General features: G+C 37.7%; 2 protein-coding genes across 2 annotated transcripts in view; one reads left to right on the forward strand and one right to left on the reverse strand.

Annotated features, from left to right (window-relative positions):
* The first annotated feature begins 7,421 nt into the window (after window positions 1-7,421).
* Window positions 7,422-13,558, forward strand: LOC129745396 (mucin-2-like). Its single transcript, XM_055738457.1, has 3 exons — window positions 7,422-7,759; window positions 7,820-13,255; window positions 13,324-13,558. Exons 1-3 carry the CDS (start codon window positions 7,676-7,678, stop codon window positions 13,504-13,506), a joined length of 5,703 nt encoding a protein of 1,900 aa, XP_055594432.1. The 5' UTR covers window positions 7,422-7,675; the 3' UTR covers window positions 13,507-13,558.
* Window positions 13,559-13,698: 140 nt separating this feature from the next.
* LOC129745402 (soluble guanylate cyclase 89Da-like) overlaps window positions 13,699-21,804 on the reverse strand; it is a 67,933-nt gene continuing 59,827 nt past the window's right edge. The window contains exons 5-8 of the mRNA XM_055738470.1: window positions 15,284-15,541; window positions 15,015-15,229; window positions 13,989-14,760; window positions 13,699-13,930 (exon numbers count right to left, since the gene is read on the reverse strand). Coding sequence (XP_055594445.1) covers window positions 13,856-13,930; window positions 13,989-14,760; window positions 15,015-15,229; window positions 15,284-15,541 — 1,320 coding nt within the window. The 3' untranslated portion in view covers window positions 13,699-13,855. The remainder of the gene's footprint in view (window positions 13,931-13,988; window positions 14,761-15,014; window positions 15,230-15,283; window positions 15,542-21,804) is intronic.

The raw sequence follows: 21,804 nt of genomic DNA on the forward strand, positions 1-21,804 counted from the left end.
ATGAAAAAATGCCGAAAATAACAAGAATTTCATAAATTTCAAAAATTACAAAATTGACAAAAATGACAAAAATGACAAAAATGACAAAAATGACAAAAATGACAAAAATGACAAAAATGACAAAAATGACAAAAATGACAAAAATGACAAAAATGACAAAAATGACAAAAATGACAGAAATGACAAAAATGACAAAAATGACAAAAATGACAAAAATGACAAAAATGACAAAAATGACAAAAATGACAAAAATGACAAAAATGACAAAAATGACAAAAATGACAAAAATGACAAAAATGACAAAAATGACAAAAATGACAAAAATGACAAAAATGACAAAAATGACAAAAATGACAAAAATGACAAAAATGACAAAAATGACAAAAATGACAAAAATGACAAAAATGACAAAAATGACAAAAATGACAAAAATGACAAAAATGACAAAAATGACAAAAATGACAAAAATGACAAAAATGACAAAAATGACAAAAATGACAAAAATGACAAAAATGACAAAAATGACAAAAATGACAAAAATGACAAAAATGACAAAAATGACAAAAATGACAAAAATGACAAAAATGACAAAAATGACAAAAATGACAAAAATGACAAAAATGACAAAAATGACAAAAATGACAAAAATGACAAAAATGACAAAAATGACAAAAATGACAAAAATGACAAAAATGACAAAAATGACAAAAATGACAAAAATGACAAAAATGACAAAAATGACAAAAATGACAAAAATGACAAAAATGACAAAAATGACAAAAATGACAAAAATGACAAAAATGACAAAAATGACAAAAATGACAAAAATGACAAAAATGACAAAAATGACAAAAATGACAAAAATGACAAAAATGACAAAAATGACAAAAATGACAAAAATGACAAAAATGACAAAAATGACAAAAATGACAAAAATGACAAAAATGACAAAAATGACAAAAATGACAAAAATGACAAAAATGACAAAAATGACAAAAATGACAAAAATGACAAAAATGACAAAAATGACAAAAATGACAAAAATGACAAAAATGACAAAAATGACAAAAATGACAAAAATGACAAAAATGACAAAAATGACAAAAATGACAAAAATGACAAAAATGACAAAAATGACAAAAATGACAAAAATGACAAAAATGACAAAAATGACAAAAATGACAAAAATGACAAAAATGACAAAAATGACAAAAATGACAAAAATGACAAAAATGACAAAAATGACAAAAATGACAAAAATGACAAAAATGACAAAAATGACAAAAACGACAAAAATGACAAAAATGACAAAAATGACAAAAATGACAAAAATGACAAAAATGACAAAAATGACAAAAATGAAAAAAATGACAAAAATGACAAAAATGACAAAAATGACAAAAATGACAAAAATGACAAAAATGACAAAAATGACAAAAATGACAAAAATGACAAAAATGACAAAAATGACAAAATGACAAAAATGACAAAAATGACAAAAATGACAAAAATGACAAAAATGACAAAAATGACAAAAATGACAAAAATGACAAAAATGACAAAAATGACAAAAATGACAAAAATGACAAAAATGACAAAAATGACAAAAATGACAAAAATGACAAAAATGACAAAAATGACAAAAATGACAAAAATGACAAAAATGACAAAAATGACAAAAATGACAAAAATGACAAAAATGACAAAAATGACAAAAATGACAAAAATGACAAAAATGACAAAAATGACAAAAATGACAAAAACTGATAAAAATGGCAATAATGTGATATTTTTGCTCATCCAATATATGAATGTAGAATTTTTATACTTTTTATTTGATTTTTCAAATTGAAGTTCTTTTACATTAACATTTTTTCGTATGAAATAAAATTTTTATGAAAATTCATCCTTAAATCTTTGAAATTTTAGGAGGAATCCTTTAGTAACAAAATGAAATTTGAATTGAAAGTGAACTTAGTTTTTTTTTATTTGAACATAGAATAAGTTTTTTTTAAAGAAAATTGTGTGGTTCAAATTTGATTTTTGCAAACATTTTCCAAGTTTTAGATTATGGTTTGAAATTTGGCTTTTGAATAAACAGCAACTGAAAATGTTAAACAATACACACAAAAATATGAACATCCTAGCAATTTGTTTTACAGGAAGATAACAGTAAATACTTTTCGTCGTGAATCAATTCTATAATTAAAATTCGAAGGATGACTAAAAAAAATCACGTTTTTTCATTTAAAAAAAATGGCAAAACAAACTAAAATTTTACATTAAGTTCGAAATTTTCTGCTTAATAATGTATTCAAAATGACTTGTTGAAAAATTTGAAATTTCGAAATGAAACAAGCAATCAAAATTTTAAGCATGCGATCTCTTGCAATATAAATTACCCAACGAAAAAGCCATCCAGGAGGGGGGGGGTGGGTTTGATGGTTAAACCCCTCCCATGAGGGTCCCAAATGAAAAGTGAAATTTTCTTCTCTAAACTCAATTTCAAAATTGCTAATCAAATTTTGATGAACGGCTAAATCGATTCAAGAATAACATTCTCGATTCGACTCAGAACTAAAGCCAAAACCTCAAAATAATATTCCAGGTCCACAATTCTAGATCAGTTTTTTTTTTAATTTCTCACTTGTTGATTGAAATTTAGAACCGAATATCGAATTTCAATAAGATAAAACTAAGCTTTCCAGATTGCCCAGATGTTGCCCAGTTTATTAAACTATATTTGCAAATGAACATTTGATTTGATTGATTACAATTTTATATGTTGCTTCCCATTTTTTTCAAGCTAATTTCATCAAAAGTATCATGAATGATTTTTCGGAAACTTGAAACATGATTTCAAATTGACTGATGTGCGTAAAAAATTTTGTTTGGTACAAGTGCTTTTCTTCATCATTTTTATTGAATAATTTGGATATTGGCGGATATTGGGGAAAGTATATGGTAAACTTGGGTTAGAACAATTCCAGATATCGCATTCTTTATTTAGTGTTTTGTTCTTGATATCCAGTTTGGATCATCATTAGGAAAAAAAAACCCGATTTGAATCTTGGTTGGGCATTGCCAACCTCAACTAGATGCATTTTTTATATTCGAAACTCATCATTTCGGAATGTGAAAAGGAAAAAAATACAACCTTCAATTATTTTGCACCATTAGAACATAAGAAAGTTTCGTAGTGGTGATCCAGAATTAAAAATCCTGAAACAGTTTCATCCTTCGCAATATTCATTTAGAACTACAAATTGAATTTCATATAAATAAATAGGGAAAGAATTCATATTAGAAGCCGAAAATTTAGAAGTGAAATGAATTCTTGTTAAAGATTCTGATTCTAATTTCGCTTGTTGGTTGATAATTAAAAGAAATTATTATCTGGAACTAAGATAAAAAAAAACGTTTTCAGATTGGAAATTAGGGTTCAAAAGGCAGGATTCAGATTGGGAATTGAAATTGTTAATTCAGATTTAGATTAAGCTCAAAGTTAGGTTAAACAATCAAGATAAAAAAATTCAATGTAATGTGAAAATTTCATTCGAGATTCAAATTACAGGAGATCGCAGTTCCATAGTTTGAATTATGGATCGAAAATTAAAATTTTATATTTAAACAAAGTAAGAAGAAACCACTAAAACAAATAAAATTTTGATTCAATTTGAAAATTTAGTTTTTTGAATATTTACAGCATTCTTATTCAATTTATTATAAATGATGAATTTCAAAGAGATTGTGCCTAATTTTCATGCATGAATTAGACTGTTAATTCAATTTATTGATTTGTATTTTAATATTATTTATAAAGCAAATTATTTGGAACCGAAGTAAACAAATAAAATCTAAAATTTTCTTCGAGGTTACGAGCGTAGAAAATAAATCTGGTTCGAGCTGCAACTCTTACTTTAATTTCTGATTATTTTGTGATTGAAAAAAATTAGCTTATTTTTTGCTCATTTAAGAATTAACAAAAAGTTTTTCAGTTAAACCAATATTATTTTTTTAAATCCTCAAAACAAAATTGCAACTTCTTTGTCTGCATTTCGAAAATTAGGATTAAAAATAAATACCTTACTTTTATTATTAAATAAATCCAAGTAGAATAATTACATAGAACATAAACATTTTTATAACATTCGTTATGTATAAATTGCTTAAGAAAAAATGATATAGAAAAAGTGTTGTCATCAATCTGAATATCAATTTTGAATATTAATTGTTAATCTTAATTCTGCACCTGAACTCATAATGCGATTTCTGAAATATAAAAAAACTATTCCTGAATTTGATTTCAAATCAGCAATTCCATTAGAAGCCAAAAATTGAGTTTTGTTTGAGATTCTAAACCATGAACTTAAAATTTAATTTCTGATGGTTTCAATCTGAACGTATTATTTTTACTTTTACTTTTCATACGACTTGCGAATTTGAAATAAAGAGCGTTAAAGTTTAGAACTCGAACGAGATACGTAATACCGTTCTAATTCGATTCGAAAAAAAAACTCGAAACGAGTATCTCGAATCGAGAAGGATTCATAATTTCACCCCTGATTCTAAATTTTCAATTCTGGATCGCCATTTTGAAGCTTTATAGTGTTTGGATTTATCAAAAGAAATAATTTTATACTTTTTTTTAAATGGGATTTTAAAGAATTGCCTTTGGAAACTTCGAATGAAAATCATACAAAACTCAGAGTGATTTTGATTTTTTTTAATATTTGGGAAATTATTATTTAATTATTGAAAATGCATACGAGTTATGAAAAACATGTATTCAATTTTGAATGAAATGTAAAACCAAATTCGAGCAATTTCAAAACAGCTTTTCATTGATGATGATGATTCGAACCGAAAATCAAGAATCCCAAGCTGGATACAGAATCCGAAATATGAAAACAGAAAAGCAAATTATATTTTATTAATATGGAACCAGAACCTATGGAATGGATATAGTCTGGAAGTTTAAAAACGAATTTCTATCGAAAAGCACGAAAATTTAGAAAGAACGGAAGCAGAATTCTAAACTGGGAATTGGTTTTCAAGGATTTGACTATCTCTGAGTTAAGATTGTTACTCATGAATAATCTTACTTAATGATGAAAATTTGACTAAGAACTTGAAATTACATATTATAGAATCATTTCAATCTGTGAGAAATAAACTCCACCTTATTGAAAAAAAATAAGTTTAAGGTGGTTTCTAAAAATTTTAATTTATGGTTTGTAGTTTGAGACGTCTGGTAATACAATTGAAGCCAATTCTGAAATATTTCGCTTGAAGCTTTCGGCAAGCCTACACAGCAAAAAATTTCTAAAAGTATACGCAATCTAAAATACGAGTGATCTAATTTTTTACCAGTGTAATTCAAAACTGATGTAATTTTACACTCTTTTTGATCTATTTTTGAATCGTTAGTATAAACTTAATTTTGTATAATGTATGTTTACACGCCCTGATCTAAAAATATATCTCAATATAAAATTAAATCGAAAACAATTTAAAACACGACAGATTCATTGTGTTCCTTTTTTTCGCGGCATAATTGTTCTGTTTTTATCCGAGATGGTGGTTTATCGTGCGAAAAGAAAAACATTCGCTTCTGCAGTTAATTTTGTATTAAAACCGAACCAAATTCTTTCAGAATTGAATTAAAAAATGGTAGGTTATAGTTATAGACGAAATGAAAAAAGTGGAACTTCAAATTCTCTTTCGATTGCAGGAATTGCAGTTTTATATATGGATCAAAAGCCGAATCAATGTTGAAGATTTCTAATGTATAGGGGATTCCTATTACTATGCTGTTCCGGAAGGATTCAAGATGGCTGCCTGACGCTGATCGGCAAAACATCGCCCTGCTGGGGATCATCGGACACAACCACAATTCTAGCTGCCAGTGATGGTTGGTGTTTTTTGAGTTTGCAGTGTATCGGAAATATATGTAAAATAAAATGACACATGTGGCGTATTTATTCATAAACAACACCCAAAGTCTGATTATTTAAAAAAGATTTGTAATATTAACGGTAATATGTTTTGAAATTTACATCATTGTGTATTTTTACACGACGGTTTATGTCATCCGTTTTCGTGCATTGTTTTCGATCTAAATTTACACGCCTCAAAAATTACATTGTTGAGAAAAATACACCGTGGTAGAATTTTATATCAAAATCGATGTTCCGTTTTCGTGCATCGTTTTCGATCTAAATTTACACGATTTTTTCTTGCTGTGTAGAAAATCGATGTTCGACCATTTTTTTCGATGTAACATATGATTTATATGTTTGAATAATGTTTACAAATGCTAGTAATTGAGAAACTAAGGCAGTTCGTAGGATAAGGCCGAACAACAATTAAAATCGAAAGATGGACCATGATGCTGCATAAATTCAGGGGCTAAATTTTTAAACATAACTTATAAAATTTCAAAACATCAAAAATTTCCAAAAAAAACTACACCCAAACTATACATTTACTAAGAAGAAAAAGTTGAACTGTCATATAAATCAAACTGTTGCTTCTAAACGCTTTGATTTCATCAGGAAGAGTGTTTGTTTGCGAGGCTTCGAATAAATAGGTATTTCAAGATTTTGAAATAACATTTTCACTTACATTTGAAATTTTCAAAACCAAACCAAGATTTTTCTTATTTAAAACTCAACATGTAGGCTTTTAAACGTTGAAAAAAGTTTAAAAATATTTTAACTTTAGGCTTAGTTATTGATGACTATGTGGAAAAATTTCGTGTTGATCAAAGTTACCTCGGTGATCAATGTTACCCCGTTTTACGGTACTCATTTCTTCTGATATCCAAAGTATATGATCCACAATACCAGAAAATAACGTCATGTCGATGTTAGTATAAGGTATGTGATATTATTTCGATTGACTTATTACACTGGATATACAAAAAGTGCAATACAAAAAAAAATTAATAAATTAGAAAAATATTTAGAACTTTTATAAATACATACCTACTTAAATTTAAGAAATCGTTATTAAGATTTTACAATCGAGAAAAATCTTCTACCTACAAATTGAAAAAAAAAAACAAATCGCAAGATTACCGAAACCTGTTCGAAATAACTGTTTCGATTCCGTTAGTCCCGAAAAAAAACCTTTTCTTTTCATTCGAATGTGAAATGCGCGTCTAAGTACGCCGCCGTCGCAATCGAAGCCGTGTTGCGTTGATTTCCTACAGCCTCGTATCAGGGTTTAAAAGTCTTAAGATTCAATCCACCGAGAAGAGGTTGATGCACCCGGACAGGCTGACCCACGGAAATCGGACTCATCTCGCGAAAGAGAAACTGCACCGCTTGATGGACCCTAAAAGAAAGACCCCGAAAAATAAAATGGGTCTTTTTAATTTCGGTGCGTCCAAAAACCGGAATCGAGTGCCCTGTTAAGGGCAGGTAAGAACACATCGAAACTGGTTCGTCGTTCTGTTCTTGATTCGCTTCTGAAGTTGAAATGCATTAGTGATTTTTTTTTTGTTTGTACGTTCTTAGTCTTGAATCAATTATGTTTGTGCTGTTATGCCAAAAGAAAGTTCAATGCAAAAAGCGTTCTTGGTCGGGAAAATACTTTAAACCGGGTGTGATCGGGAAAAACCGTTCAGAAGCTTGAAAACCGTTGTGCAGTGTACAGCATCCTTGCCAGGATGGTGAAATTGGGGACGGTTTTGGTGGTTTTAGTTCTTTTAGTTGTTTTTTCTATTAGCTCCAGTCGGGCTGATGAATCAGAGGTAAGACTCAAGTTTTGCTGTAATTATGAGGTTTTTAAATCACAACAACACAATTGACAGAAAACGAAGCATGATCATCATCGCCAAGAAAAGGAAAAAATAAGTCATCAGCCGGAACATGAGAAGAAAGTTGCAAGTGTTCAAAACGCGAAAGAAGACAGGATATTCGTGACGCGTAAGGATAGTCAAGGGCCTAGCCATCAAAAGCCAGCAAAACAACCAACGAAAACGAAAAACAAAGTCAAAGTTGACCGTCCGAAAAAACCATCCGAACCCGTGCTTGCGGTTGTGGCATCTCCGGCGGCTAAAGTGACCAAAAAACCGGATAAACCTGCCGAGAAAGAAACCGTGGTCAAATCTGAGTCGAAGGCTCCACGGCCACCGTTATTTGCTTTGCTCAATGAAAATAAATTAAATGAGCAAGCAGCATCTTCCGTCGGAAGTGGTTCAACAGACTCTCCAACGAGGGGAAGTCTAAGTTCTTCAACAGTAGCTAGTGAGAATGAAGCTGCGGTTTCGGATGATCAAAGCACAGTGGCATCTTCTTCAGATCTTCCTACCGAATCAACCACAGTAGAAACCAGTTCGGTCGATCTCTCATCAGTCAGTGGAAGCTCAACTTCCGAGAGCTCTCCTTCAGATCAAAGCTCGAGTCCACCAGTATTGCCTCATTTTGAAAATATTTTGGCAAGTCTGCAACAGATCCAAAGTCTTAGCAGTAATCCTAACTTTACTGGTGGCATTGCGCACGAAAGCGAACTTGATAAATTGCTAAATGCAACTACGAATGGAACTTCTGCAGCCGGATCCAATCCATTTTCCTTCACAGTGCTTAGTGAGGAAGTCAAAAATCAAAGCTTAATTATCCAAAACATTTCAGTACCCGCTTACACGAGCCAGTTACAGTTACTTTTGCTTCAACAACCATCTGTAAACGTTACCGGGCTTGATTTAAGCACTGTTGCCATTGATGGTGATTTTTCTACAGCGGCTTCTACGGCATCCAGTACGTCTGAAGCAGACTCCTCTGCAAGTGTTACTACCGACACATCAACAGATAGTTCTACGGTTACGGATCCTGAACCACAAGCCTCCACAACAGGAGAAGCTGACTCAGCATCGAATAGTGCTTCGGAGTCTACAACGCCCGGTGAAGTAACAGAGGCATCGCAGTCGGTTAGCGAAGAAGATTCAGTGCCAAGTAGCATGCAAGAGACTTCCTCATCTGCTACAGACACTTCTCCAGCAGAGTCTTCTACGGCTGCTGGTGAGAGTGATTCGACGCCAAGTGAAGAATCAATGGCTTCAAGCTCTAGTAGTGGGGATGAATCGGAACCTACCACAGCTGTCTCTGAATCGACTTCTCCTTCAGAAACAACCGATTCCGCTAGTTCAACCGACGCACCAGTAGAACCATCAACGGAGATGTCGAATGCAGAATCTAGTGTATCATTTGCAGCACCAGTAGAACCATCAACGGAGAGTTCGAATGCAGAATCTAGTGCATCATCTGCAGCACCAGTAGAACCATCAACGGAGATGTCGAATGCAGAATCTAGTGCATCATCTGCAGCACCAGTAGAACCTTCAACGGAGAGTTCGAATGCAGAATCTAGTGCATCATCTGCAGCACCAGTAGAACCATCAACGGAGATGTCGAATGCAGAATCTAGTGCATCGTCTGCAGCACCAGTAGAACCTTCAACGGAGAGTTCGAATGCAGAATCTAGTGCATCATCTGCAGCACCAGTAGAACCATCTACGGATGGCGCTGGTGCAGAATCGAATACTTCAGCAGCACCATCAACAGTGGGTTCGGATGCAGAATCTAGTGTATCATCTGAAGCACCTGCAGAATCGTCAACGGAGAGTTCAGCTGGAGATTCGAATGCAGCAGCAGCACCAGTAGAACCATCTACAATGGGCTCCGATACGGAATCTAGTTCAACATCTGCAGCACCATCAACGGAGGGTTCGGATTCAGAATCCAGTGTATCAACAGCAGCTCCAATAGAACCATCTACCGCTGGTTTAGATGCAGAATCTGCCTTCACTGGTGATCTATCATCAATCGGATTCCAGCCGCCTTTCCTAGCTAATTTCAGCTTGTTCCAATTTTTATCGGTGAATGGTTCGTCAAAACCTAGTCAGCTCCAGCAGCTGTTGGCCAACTACACTCAAAAGGTTAATCACACACGGACTCCGATCTCGGAAGAAAACAAACCTAGTTTCCCCAGCTTAATGAACCCACACCTTCCCTTGATCTACCAAAATATTTCACATAACAGCAGTCTGATACAACTTTTAGCAGCTACCAATATGGGAAGTATTAAAGGGCCTTTGGATCAAATTACCAATACACTCACTGGTCTCACAGCTGGTTTTGGAGCTGGTAATCCGTTCAGCGGAAGCACTAACTCTACTGGAGCGCCAGGAACGAATCCATTCGAAGTGCTGTCTGGATTGTTTCAAGGAGGACTCAACAATGCTAGCAACATCGGAACCGGTTTATTCGGTCAGCTTCCCTCTTTGAATACCAACGGTAGTGCTCAAAAAAATCCATTATTTGCCCCATCACCCGGATGGTTCAACAGACCTACACTAATCTACAACTTCACAGCAGCAAATACGTCATTTGAAAATCTTGCACTCAACTCAAGCTCGTTGAATGATCCTCTGATTATTTCGGCATTCCCAGCGAAACCAGCTAGTCCGGTGGATGGACTTAGTGGTGCAGGTCAAGCAGCTTTATTGCAAATTTTAGCCACCATTCCAGCACCTGCTGATTCAACCAACGCGGGCAATGAATCACCGATTCCGGCAATCCCAGCAATTCCTGCTGTACCTGCGATACAAGAAATCCCATCAACTTCAGGAGTCCTTAATCCTCTCCAAGGAAATTTCACTAACACTCCTTCTAGTCCTATCAGTGGCCTACCTTGGTCAGGTCCTGGTGCTCTTCAACAATTAGTTGCAAAACTTCCTGCACCTTCCAACGCGGGAAATACAATGAAAGATCCTCCAATACCAGCAATCCCCGCAATACCTGCGATACCAGCGATACCTGCTATTCCATCCATACCAGAGGTGCCGAATCTCCAGGGACTCACAGGAAATCTCACCAACGCGTTCACCAATCCACTGGGTGCCCTAACCGGTCCTGGACAAGCAGCCCTTCAGCAAATCATTGCAACCGCTCCCACAACTTCGAATGCTACAAATACGATGAGTGATCCTCCAATACCTGCAATTCCCGCAATACCTGCAATTCCGGCGATTCCAGCAATCCCGTCAATTCCGGAGGTACCGAACCTTCAAGGACTCACAGGAAATCTCACCAACGCGTTCACCAATCCACTGGGTGCCCTAACCGGTTCTGGACAAGGTGCTCTTCAGCAACTCATTGCAACCGTTCCCACAACTTCGAATGCTACAAATACAATGAGTGATCCCCCAATACCATCAATACCTGCAATACCTGATCCTTCGTTGAATGATCCTCTGATTATTTCGGCATTCCCAGCGAAACCAGCTAGTCCAGTGGATGGACTTAGTGGTGCAGGTCAAGCAGCTTTATTGGAAATTTTAGCCACCATTCCAGCACCTGCTGACTCAACCAACGCGGGCAATGAATCATCGATTCCGGCAATCCCAACAATTCCTGCTGTACCTGCTATACAAGAAATCCCATCGACTTCAGGAGTCCTTAATCCTCTCCAAGGAATTGCAGGAAATCTCACTAACACTCCTTCTAGTCCTATCAGCGGCCTACCTTGGTCAGGTCCTGGTGCTCTCCAACAACTAGTTGCAAAACTTCCTGCACCTTCCAACGCGGGAAATACAATGAAAGATCCTCCAATACCAGCAATCCCCGAAATACCTGCGATACCTGCGATACCTGCTATTCCATCCATCCCAGAGGTTCCGAACCTTCAAGGACTCACAGGAAATCTCACCAGCGCGTTCACCAATCCACTGGGTGCCCTAACCGGTCCTGGACAAGCTGCACTTCAACAAATCATTGCGACCGTTCCCACGACTTCGAATACTACAAACACGATGAGTGATCCCCCAATACCAGCAATTCCCGCAATACCTGCAATTCCAGCGATTCCAGCAATCCCGTCAATTCCGGAGGTACCGAACCTTCAAGGACTCACAGGAAATCTCACCAACGCATTTACCAATCCACTGGGTGCCGTCACCGGTCCTGGACAAGCAGCCCTTCAACAGATTATCGGCGCAACTTCAGGAAACTCAACCTCCAGTAACGCTCCAAATGATCCCATCCAAGGTTCAATCCAACAACTTACCGGTGGTTTAACCTCTGCATTTTCGAATCCCTTGAACGCAACCGGTGTTCCTGGTTCACCGATCGACGTCATCTCCAATGGCACCAGTGCGCTCCAACAAGTCTTCAACAACACGGCACCAAACATTCCTGTTTTCGGACAGCTCCTGCCGGCTCCCTCCTTTTCACTTCCCCTGCCGTCGGACAGTTCTAAGGACGTTCTATTCCTCAACACTCTCGAGTCGCACACCAAAGCCCTCCTTGAAAGCCTTCAAAAAGGCAACCAGCATCCAGAAACATCTTTACCAGTCGAAGAGATTTCCAAGCTCATCCAACATCTGGGATCGCGATTCTCCGGTCCTCTCGCATACCCTTCCCATCTGTACGCACTGCTTCTCGCCAATAACATCACTCTTCCACCACCACCAACCGAAAACAACAATAACAACAATGACGCCAAATTTGGACCACCCTTCCTGAATGCCGCAGTTCTCAACTGGAACGCAGTGAATCAGTTCCCCTTCCTCGCCAGTTTGTTTGGATCATCGCCAAGCGCTTCCAAAAAGCCTCTCAGCACTCGACCCGTTCTCGAGTGCCCGGCTTGCTCCGCCACCTGTGGAGTCGTCAACAATGTTCGCCAGGAACGTATCATCGGGGGTGAAATCGTGAACCCTCCCTCGAAGTATCCCTGGAATGTGCGATTCACCTATTTCGGTAGCGATGCCGGCCAGGGAACGCTTATCAACGATCGAGCCATCATAACTACTGCATCGACTATCCTCAACATGCCGCTGTACTCGCAGGCAGCTGCCGTCTTCAACGTGTTCGACCGGGCTTCGACAGTGGAGCAGCACTTTGTCAAGGGCATCGCGAAGGTCGTCGCTCATCCCGACTTCGATCCGAAGAAACCCTTTGACAACAACATCGGCATAGTGGTACTGGAAGGGCCCGTTCCCTTTAGCGATACGCTGCGACCTATCTGTCTTCCAATGGCCTTCGACTCGTACGGCGGAAGTCAAGGCGTGGTCGTTGGATGGGGCTCCAATACCGAGGATGGTGAACCATCCCAAGTACCGCAAGAGGTCCGCATACCCCTGTACAGCGAGAAGGAGTGCAAGATGGCTAATTCAGACCTGACCAGTGGTAATCTGTGTGGAGGCGTCGTAAAGCCTGCCCCGAACAGCGCCATTAAAACGACCTGTGAGGTGAGTCATTCGAAAAAAAAAAACCACTCTTCTAAGCAGGAATAAATTGTTGGAATTCAAATTTTCAGGGTGACGATGGAGCGGCTCTGATGATACCAGCTCGCGATAATCCGATGCTTCAGACGCTCATCGGAGTGGCCATTACGGTTCCCTACGAGGGTTGCGGCAACGTTAACCAGCCCGCCGTTTTCACGAACGTTCAGAACTTCATCGATTTCATCATCTACCATGGAGTTGGGTGCGGTTGTTGAGAGATCGCTGTTAGTTTAAACTGTAGATTAGAGTTTTTTTTTCTGAAAAGCTTGATTACAATGCCTAAAAAATTAAATAAATTAAACAAAACAATTTTACACATTGGAAGTTCTTTCACAATAAGTAAGTCTAGACAGCATCCAAATTCAATACATTTATTTAAATCAACCAGTTACGCACCTAGCCGTCCACCTAGGGACTGAGTCGTGAGTCTTTTCGTGAGCTTGTATGTATGTAGATTGTTAGGTCCTCTAAGTAGATGTGTTTCAAATTGCATAGAGTGAAGGCACAGTCTGTGGGGAAAACAATCTTTCCAGCGTACTAGTACTAGAAACATCCAAAAATTGATCATTTGCCGGAGATCTTCTTGCTAACGCTACTGGGACCACCCTCCAGCCAGAAGGTTTCCATCTCGCCTTTACCCTGTATATTTTATGAAAGTAAGAAACCAAAAAACGATAAAATTTCAAATTTTATTTACCTTCACAGCCACCTTTCCACGGAATGTTAACTTGTAGCCATACTTTTTCAGCTTGTTAGCCGTGAAGCCGGAAACCTGAATTTTGTTAATGTCGCTGCTGCTCTCCATGCGCGATGCCGTATTGACGGTGTCCCCGAAAAGGCAGTACCGGGGCACCTTCAGCCCGACGATTCCGGCCACTATTGGACCGGTGTGGACTCCAATTTTCACTCCAACTCCCGGCAGCTTGAGGTCGAGAATGCTCTGCAGCATCCCCAACGCCAAATCGGCCGAGTGCTGTACGTGGCAAGGATTAACATCTGGCGCACCGCTCACCGCCATATAGACCTTGCCAACTGTCTCCACCTTGTAGGCCATCGGCGACTGGATCAACTCGTCGAATGCGGTAAAGGCCGCATTCAGCGTGTTCACAGTCGTCATCGCGTACTTGATGGAGTCATCGGACGTAAGCGATTCCTGAATCTCTGCAAACAGAACAGTCACCTCTTCGTGGCTCTGGCACGTCTCTTGAGGGTTCTGCCCTTCTCGCAGCCGTTCAGCTATCGACCTTGGGATCATCGAGTACAACAGCTCGTCACCCTGCCGTTTCCATTCGTCGGCCAAGGCCAGTGACGTTTCCAGCTCTTCAGCTCGCTTTTCCTCGCGCTCACACATCAGATCCAGCCGGGAGTTGTGTGAAAATCCGGAAAATACCATTTCACGGCTGAGCCCGTGAGTGTTCAGATCGTTCAGGTACAGGCCAACTTCCCGCAGCTCCTCGAGGTTGTTGATCCTGTTGGAAAGATCATCAAATGAAATCGGTTCCACGAGGAAAACCTTGATCGTTTAATGAATTTGGAAATATGTTCTTTGAGATTGGCAAAGTTTACAGAATTATGCGAGTTTCTTGCAAACAGTGCGATCTCGCTATCATATTCCCTACGCCGCTTTCAAACGTCAACCCTAAATTAATTTTATGCATCGGATCATAAAAACAATCGAGGATCAAGTCACAGATCAAGGTTTTCCAAACATTCATGTTCATACAGAGGACTGCACAGAAACACCAACGAATTGATGTCCCGAATGTAGCGCATCTCGCCCTTCAACAGAATGCTCCTCAGCCCTTGGGAACCCCTCCGAGCAATATTCATCAGCTTCCCGGGATCATCGGGTTCCTGTGGACCTTCCTCAGCTCCATCGGTCGCCGTCGCTCCCTTGAGCAATTGAATTTCGAAGTTAACCGTTTGTAGTCGCTTCATCTGTGAAATAAGTTTCGTTTAGAAAAAGTTCAAACTACCAACTTGATCCCTCACATTATCCCAGGTAAACGTGATTCCGGTGGGTCGCCGCAGTTTGAAGTGATCAGTAACTTTGGAGCCCATCAGCTCCGTCGGCGAACGGTTGATGTTGTTCAGCATCCACGATTCGATGAGCTTCTCGCCGGCCGCCGTAATACGCATCTGCTCGTTCAGGATCAGCGCGAAGGGGAAAAGGTCCAGCAGCAGGCTGCTGCTCACCGGGGACAGGGCCAGCTGCGACGGGTGGGCCTTCATGTGGACCCGTTTCTGCATCTGTGTGCGACAGGATAGCGGGAGTATTACTTGGTATTATGATCACGATAATGAGAATTAGATTGAGAATAAAAATATAATTTCCTAAAGGTTCTCCGGGGGTCAACAGGTCTCTCGGAAGTTGCCAGTCCTCAAAGTCCCTTAAAGCTTTTCGAAATGCGTCGGTCCTTGAGAATGTCTTTAGGCTTTTGAAAAATTACTAAAGGTCTTCAGGCCTCCAGACAGTTTTAGACCTTGAGAAGATCGACAAGTTCGTGAATGTTTTTCAACCCCTCCAGAAGGTTTTAATACATTTAAAAACCGCCCGTAATCTTCAGTTGTCAGACTTCTAGGAGGACGTCAAAAAATAGTCAGGCCTCGAGATGATAATTGGGTTGGGTGAGACTTTTCGAAGATCCTCAGATCCCTCGAAGGTCATCCGACCGGTGTTTTTCGTCAAACCTGTAGAAGATCGTTTGAGTCCTTAAAGGTTATCAGGGCTATTAAAGAGGCGAAGTTCGTAGGTCTTCAAGCCTCTTGGAGGTCGTTAGTAATCTTAAAAGCTACCCGGTAACCTTCAGTTCATCAAACCTCTCGAAGGTCTTCAAGCTAGTGAAGGTCCCTCGAATTGTCTTTTTTGACCCATGATTTGATATCACATCAATTATTTAAAAAAAACTGAATATTCACAGTACTCAAGTTTGTCAAGTATGTCTTAATGAAATTTTGTATCCAGCAAAATTTCATCAAAGTTTTCGAAATATCTAACGTCATAGTCGTCACCTGAAAGTCGAAAAAATCTCTCAAAGGACTAGTGAAAAACAAATGCCGCCTGCTTTCGAGAAGGTCGTCAGGTCTCATGAAGGTCCTTAAGCACCGAAAAGGTAGGTCACCTAAGATCAACAGGTTTCTTGGAAGTTGCCAGTCCTCAAAGTCCTTAAGTTTTTCAAAATACGTCAGTCCTTGAGAATATCTTCAAGCCTTAGGAAAATTATAAATCAGGGCCTTGAGAAGTTGAGAAGTCGACAGTTTAGTAAAGGTCGTTAGCCCTACAGAAAGGCTTCGAGATGATTGTTGGGTTGGGTGCGACCTTTCAAAGGTCCTCAGACACTTCGAAAGTCATCCGAACGGTGCCTTTCGTCAACCCTATCTAAGCTCGTTTGGGCCCTTGAAGGTTGTCAGGTGTATTAAAGGGCTGATGGAGGTCAGCAGTCTTGAATATGATCAAACCTCTTGGAAGTAGTCAGTAATCTTAAAAGCTACCCGGTAGCCTTCAGTTCATACGACCTTTCGAATGTCTTCAAGCTAGTGAAGGTCCCTCGTATTGCCTTTTTTGACCCATGATTTAAAATCACATTAATAAGGTATTTAAAAAGAACTGAACATACTCAAGTTAGTCGAGTTTGTCTTAATGAAATTTTGTATCCATCAAAATAACATCAAAGTGTTCGAAATACCTTACGTCAAAGTTTTCACCTAAAAGTTGGAAAAAACCTTTCGAGAAGGTCGTCATTCCTCATGAAGGTTCAGCATCAAAAAGGTCGTCTTGTCTATTCAAATTCATCAGGTCTGTAAAGGCACATTCCTAGAGCTCGGTCATGGGGGGGGGGAGAGAAGATGATTTTAGAAATTTTCAAAATTCTGCCAATAAAACCAACTTCAAATTCTAGTGAAAAAAATATCATATCTTAAAGGGGGAAGGGAGTCCTGCACACTGCCCCTTCTCCAATTTGATCTCATTGAACTTGTAACCATGTGAAAGTTACTGTTCAAGATTACTAAGATTCGTCGCGGTAACGTTAAATGTCGAGGAAGTGCTAGTGATTCAGTGGAGAGTGAAACGGACCAGCCTTTAGACCTCGAATATCCCGGACGCAGCCCAGCAGCATAAAACTGACAGGCAGGAGCTAGCAGTCGACAGATGGCAGCATGGACGTGCTATAAAGGAGCAGGGCTGGTGTTAGGAGATGAATGGATCGTAGAGCAGGAAGCAGGAGAAAGGGCCTGCAATGCAGGGAGAGGCGGTCACCGGTCGGGTATGAGGGGCATTGACCTGATACAAAATGGTCATTTTACGGTGCGACTCTGAGGAAGTAAGGTTGAGTGCTAATCGCTTTTTGTGAGCCAAAAATACCATCCCTCAAGCTGTGTAAAGGCAAATTAAATGCGCAGCGAGTCTTGTATTAAGTCGCATCGTGAACGAACAAGATAATTGTGCGTGCAAAACCGACCAGGTAACATAACACCCTCGCTGAAACTTGTGAACATACCCGACCTGACGCTATTTTGTTTCCCTCTATTGTGCGCCAGGACCCCGAAGTTTTGATCTGGATCTCCGTCGCTGAGATCGCCCATAGTTCCTGCGAAAGCCTACCACCAGTGCCTCCGAGGAAGCTCATTACCTCACCGCAATCGTTGGAGTATTCCACACCGCAGTTCCGGAGTCCGGTAACCACGAAGCCACGAGTGTGTTTTCGCCTCAATATCCGGTGAACCACATGGCATCCGGCGCTGCAAGGACGAAGCGGACTAAGGCCAAGGACATGAAAGCCGAAGTGTGAGGTAGGAGTTATTTGTGCTAGTTTCGGGGATATTTGGAAAAATAAGTCGACAAGTAGGTAATAAAGGTTGGCGAGCGAAGCTCGAAATTGAATTTGCTAGCGTTTCCTTGTAGCTTGAAATTGACGAAAAGCCGACCCTGAGGCTTATCGAAGAGGGGGTCTTAGTAGTGCTGGGCAGTAGCCAACCCTTGGTTACAAACTAGATAGAGGTAATTTGTAAAATTTCATAACTAAAGAAGGAATCAAGTCTTTTTAAACCCATTTTCTGCATAAGCTTATTTCGATATCCTTTGGTAAAACTCCGATTTGCGAATCTATAGTTTCCCATGCCAGAAAATTTCGATAGTTGATTCACGTAGTTTGTAAACCAAGGAGGCGCAAAAATTTCGACGTATGAGATCATTCAGGAATCTTTCATTATAAATGTATTAAATGAAAGTGCATTATACACTTAAAAAAAGAGCATTTTGAGATATCTTTAAATAATCTTTTTTTCATGAGATTGTTCATATTATGGTTAGTGCAACGAAACTTTAATGATTCTCATTTGCAACTTTACGTTCGAAAAAAGAAATGTTTGAGATATTTTTTTTAAATCATTGCTTTGAATTTAAAACTTATTTTTAAACATTGATATTTTAGTATTATTCTGGTCAGGGCCGTAGGAAGAACCGCCCAGGGGGGGGTTATTTTGATACCGTAAGGTTGGGGTAAACTGGGGGATCTTTGATCAACGGGGTAACTTTGATCAACATGAAATTTTTGCAGATAATCATCATTAACTAAGTATAAAGATGAAATATCTGAAAACTGTTTACTATGTTTGAAAGCCTGTAAATTGAGTTACAAATGAGCTGAATTTGGCTTTTATTAGGAGATTTTTTATATTACTTAAAATTTAATTTTAAAATTTCAAAATATCTGGTTTTTCGAAGGCTCACAAACAAACATCTCTCCTGTTCAAAATTAAGCATTTAGGAGGAAATGGGTTGGTTAATGTGAAAGTTCAACTTTTTTCTCGGTTTAGGTTAAGTTTAAGTGTTATATTCTTGGTCATTTTGATGATAATTTTTGGATATTAAAAAAAACGATCATTTTCCATGAAAAATCCTGTATAGAAAAAATGGCTAAAAACCCTATCAAATGGTTAAGCTTGAAGAAAAAAAGAACATGGAAACAATACGAGGACTTAGGGAATTGCATGAAGGTAAAATTTTATTTGTTTTTGAGGTAAAAAGAATATTGAAAAATGTTTATATTTTTTGCCCCTAAATGTATGCAGCAACTATGTCCATCTTTCGAGCATATTTGTTTTTGAAAGAAAACGTTGAAAAATTCAATTGAGTCCAAGCAAAAAAAAATATTGTTGTCATATTTTAAGCCTTTTGTACTGAATGGCATCAAAACAATAAATCTGAAGATGTTGAGATACGTAAAAATCAAAGTGATCAAATTTACCCCGAAATTCGAATTCTGGTTTTGTAACAAACATTTAATTATAACCACCAATGTCGCTTGCATTTACTGCAGTCAATGATTATATTTAATACTCCTCACCTTAGTAGGGGTTTTAAAGCTTTTAGGTATAACGGAAAAGCAACCCCTTCCAAAATATTCAAAAATGAATGAAAAAAGTGATCAAAGTTCCCCCAGTTTACGGTAACCAATTTTTTACTATGATATTTTTGCTCAAATAATTCATGAATAATATAAACTTAAAAGTTTTTTTACTTTACATATTTCATTATCATTTTAAAGTTATTTTAACATTAATAGTTTTTCGTATTGAATAGAAACTTTGGAAAAGACAACCTTAAAGCTTTGAATTGGAAAGCTATATTTATATAAGGATCCCTTTAATAACAAAAGAGCTAACTTTAAATCATTGAATTTGCTAAAAAAAACTGGTGAGTTTAGTTTATTTGATTTCAGCATAACGGTTCAAATGCGGTTCAAATCAGATTCTTGCCAATTAATTCATTTTTTTTTATTTTAGATTGTAATTTGGCTTTTGAAAAAAAAACTGCAATATTAACAATGTTAACAATACACAAAAATATGGAATTTACTGCAATTCGTTTTGCAGGAAAATTACAAAAACTATTTTTCGTTACAAATCAATCAGTTAAAATCACGGTGTTGATTTAAAAAAAATAAAAACCTGGTTTTTTCATCAAAATGATGCCAAATCAACTCAAATTCTACCTTTAATTTTTAATTTTCAGCTGAATTTTGAACTAAGGTACACCGGGGTACGTGTGGACGCGGGGTAAGTGTGGACGATGGCTATAAAAACAATACTGTGTACTATTTTTTCAAACTTTTGGTGCAGAATGTTCAATTTACTTGTAATCTATCCAATAACTGTGAAAAAGATACGATTCAGACAATAACGGATATTTACAGCGACTTTTTCGGAATTTTCTATTTTCAACTACGATGTCGAGTTGATGTGCATCTTTTTCAATTGCAAATTTCTCCTAAACTAGCTGGCTCTCGATGAAAAACTCTACATTGAAACAATCCTTACATTCCAAACAACCAGTTAGGAAAAGAAACGGCGGTTAAAAATTAAGAAAAAAGAGTTTATTTACAAAAAACTAAAATTTTGTCTCCAACCCCTACCTGGGGTAAGTGTGGACGGCTTTAAAAAGACTTGATGTTTACACATTTTTTCAATTTTCTGTCCTTCATCCTTTATGAGTTGTATTATTTAACGATGTTTAGCATTCGGATCATGAAAATTTGAGTAAAGTACTTATTTGTTCTGAGTTTTTGATAAAATCGGATCTCGTGTGTTATAACATAAATTACACACTATAATTATAGTATCATGGACTTTTTTCAAAATTTTGGACGGTTCGAGCAATAAAGTAACGTATTCAACCAAGAAAACACAAATTTTTTGAAAATTTCCTGAGAAATCAAAGGGAAAATCTACCGTCCACACTTACCCCATAAAGCGGGGTAAGTGAAGACACCAGCCGTCCATAACGATTTACGTGATAACTTTTTTCGCTTTGCTTCTATCGAGCTCATCTTTTCAGCTTTTGTAAACAACATGTTCTGCATCACATTGAACGTCAATTTATCAAAATTGCTCCACTGCTGATTTTTTAATGATTTTTTAAAGTTGAACTATACGAAAACCCGTCCACACTTACCCCGGTGTACCTTATAGAAATGAACGTGAATCGGGACGCAAATAGGAAAAATTGTTGTGATCCGAATATCAAGCATTCAACACATTATTTTTTCACCTTTCAAGACCAAAACGTTCCCTGATTTATTGCGTAAAAATATAAATTTAATTTACTTCATGTTGTTTAAATATATTTCTTTTAAAGTTTTTTGAAGCATATTAAATTCGCCAAATTTCATACAAGTGTTGTTTGGCATCGCTTTAAATAGTGATGTGACATGTCTACAACTTTGGGCATAAAGTGATGAATTCTTTCAACATGATTTAGGCGAAAAAAGGAAGAAAATTAATTTAAACTGCTTCGAACTCTGACACCTTTTAACAAAACATTATTTGGCTCACCAATTGTGGGGTTAGTCGGAACATGCCCATAAAAGTGTTTGAAATCATCCAAGATTGTGAAAATAATGTAAATCTTAGGAAAATTAACTTTCAAGATGATCCAAGAAGAATAGAGCTTTGAGCTTTCACAGGAAGTCTAGAAATAAAAATCTAAATTTTATTTGAGTTTTTTTGCCCCT

Source organism: Uranotaenia lowii, chromosome 1 (assembly GCF_029784155.1).
Source record: "Uranotaenia lowii strain MFRU-FL chromosome 1, ASM2978415v1, whole genome shotgun sequence".
Taxonomy (NCBI): Eukaryota; Metazoa; Arthropoda; class Insecta; order Diptera; family Culicidae; genus Uranotaenia; species Uranotaenia lowii.

Excerpts from the sequence above, each read along its gene's own strand:
- LOC129745396 (XM_055738457.1), top strand. The coding sequence starts at position 7,676 with ATGGTGAAATTGGGGACGGTTTTGGTGGTTTTAGTTCTTTTAGTTGTT. Across the intron at positions 7,760-7,819 it reads GTCGGGCTGATGAATCAGAG|AAAACGAAGCATGATCATCA; the intron begins GTAAGACTCAAG and ends CACAATTGACAG. Across the intron at positions 13,256-13,323 it reads CCATTAAAACGACCTGTGAG|GGTGACGATGGAGCGGCTCT; the intron begins GTGAGTCATTCG and ends TCAAATTTTCAG.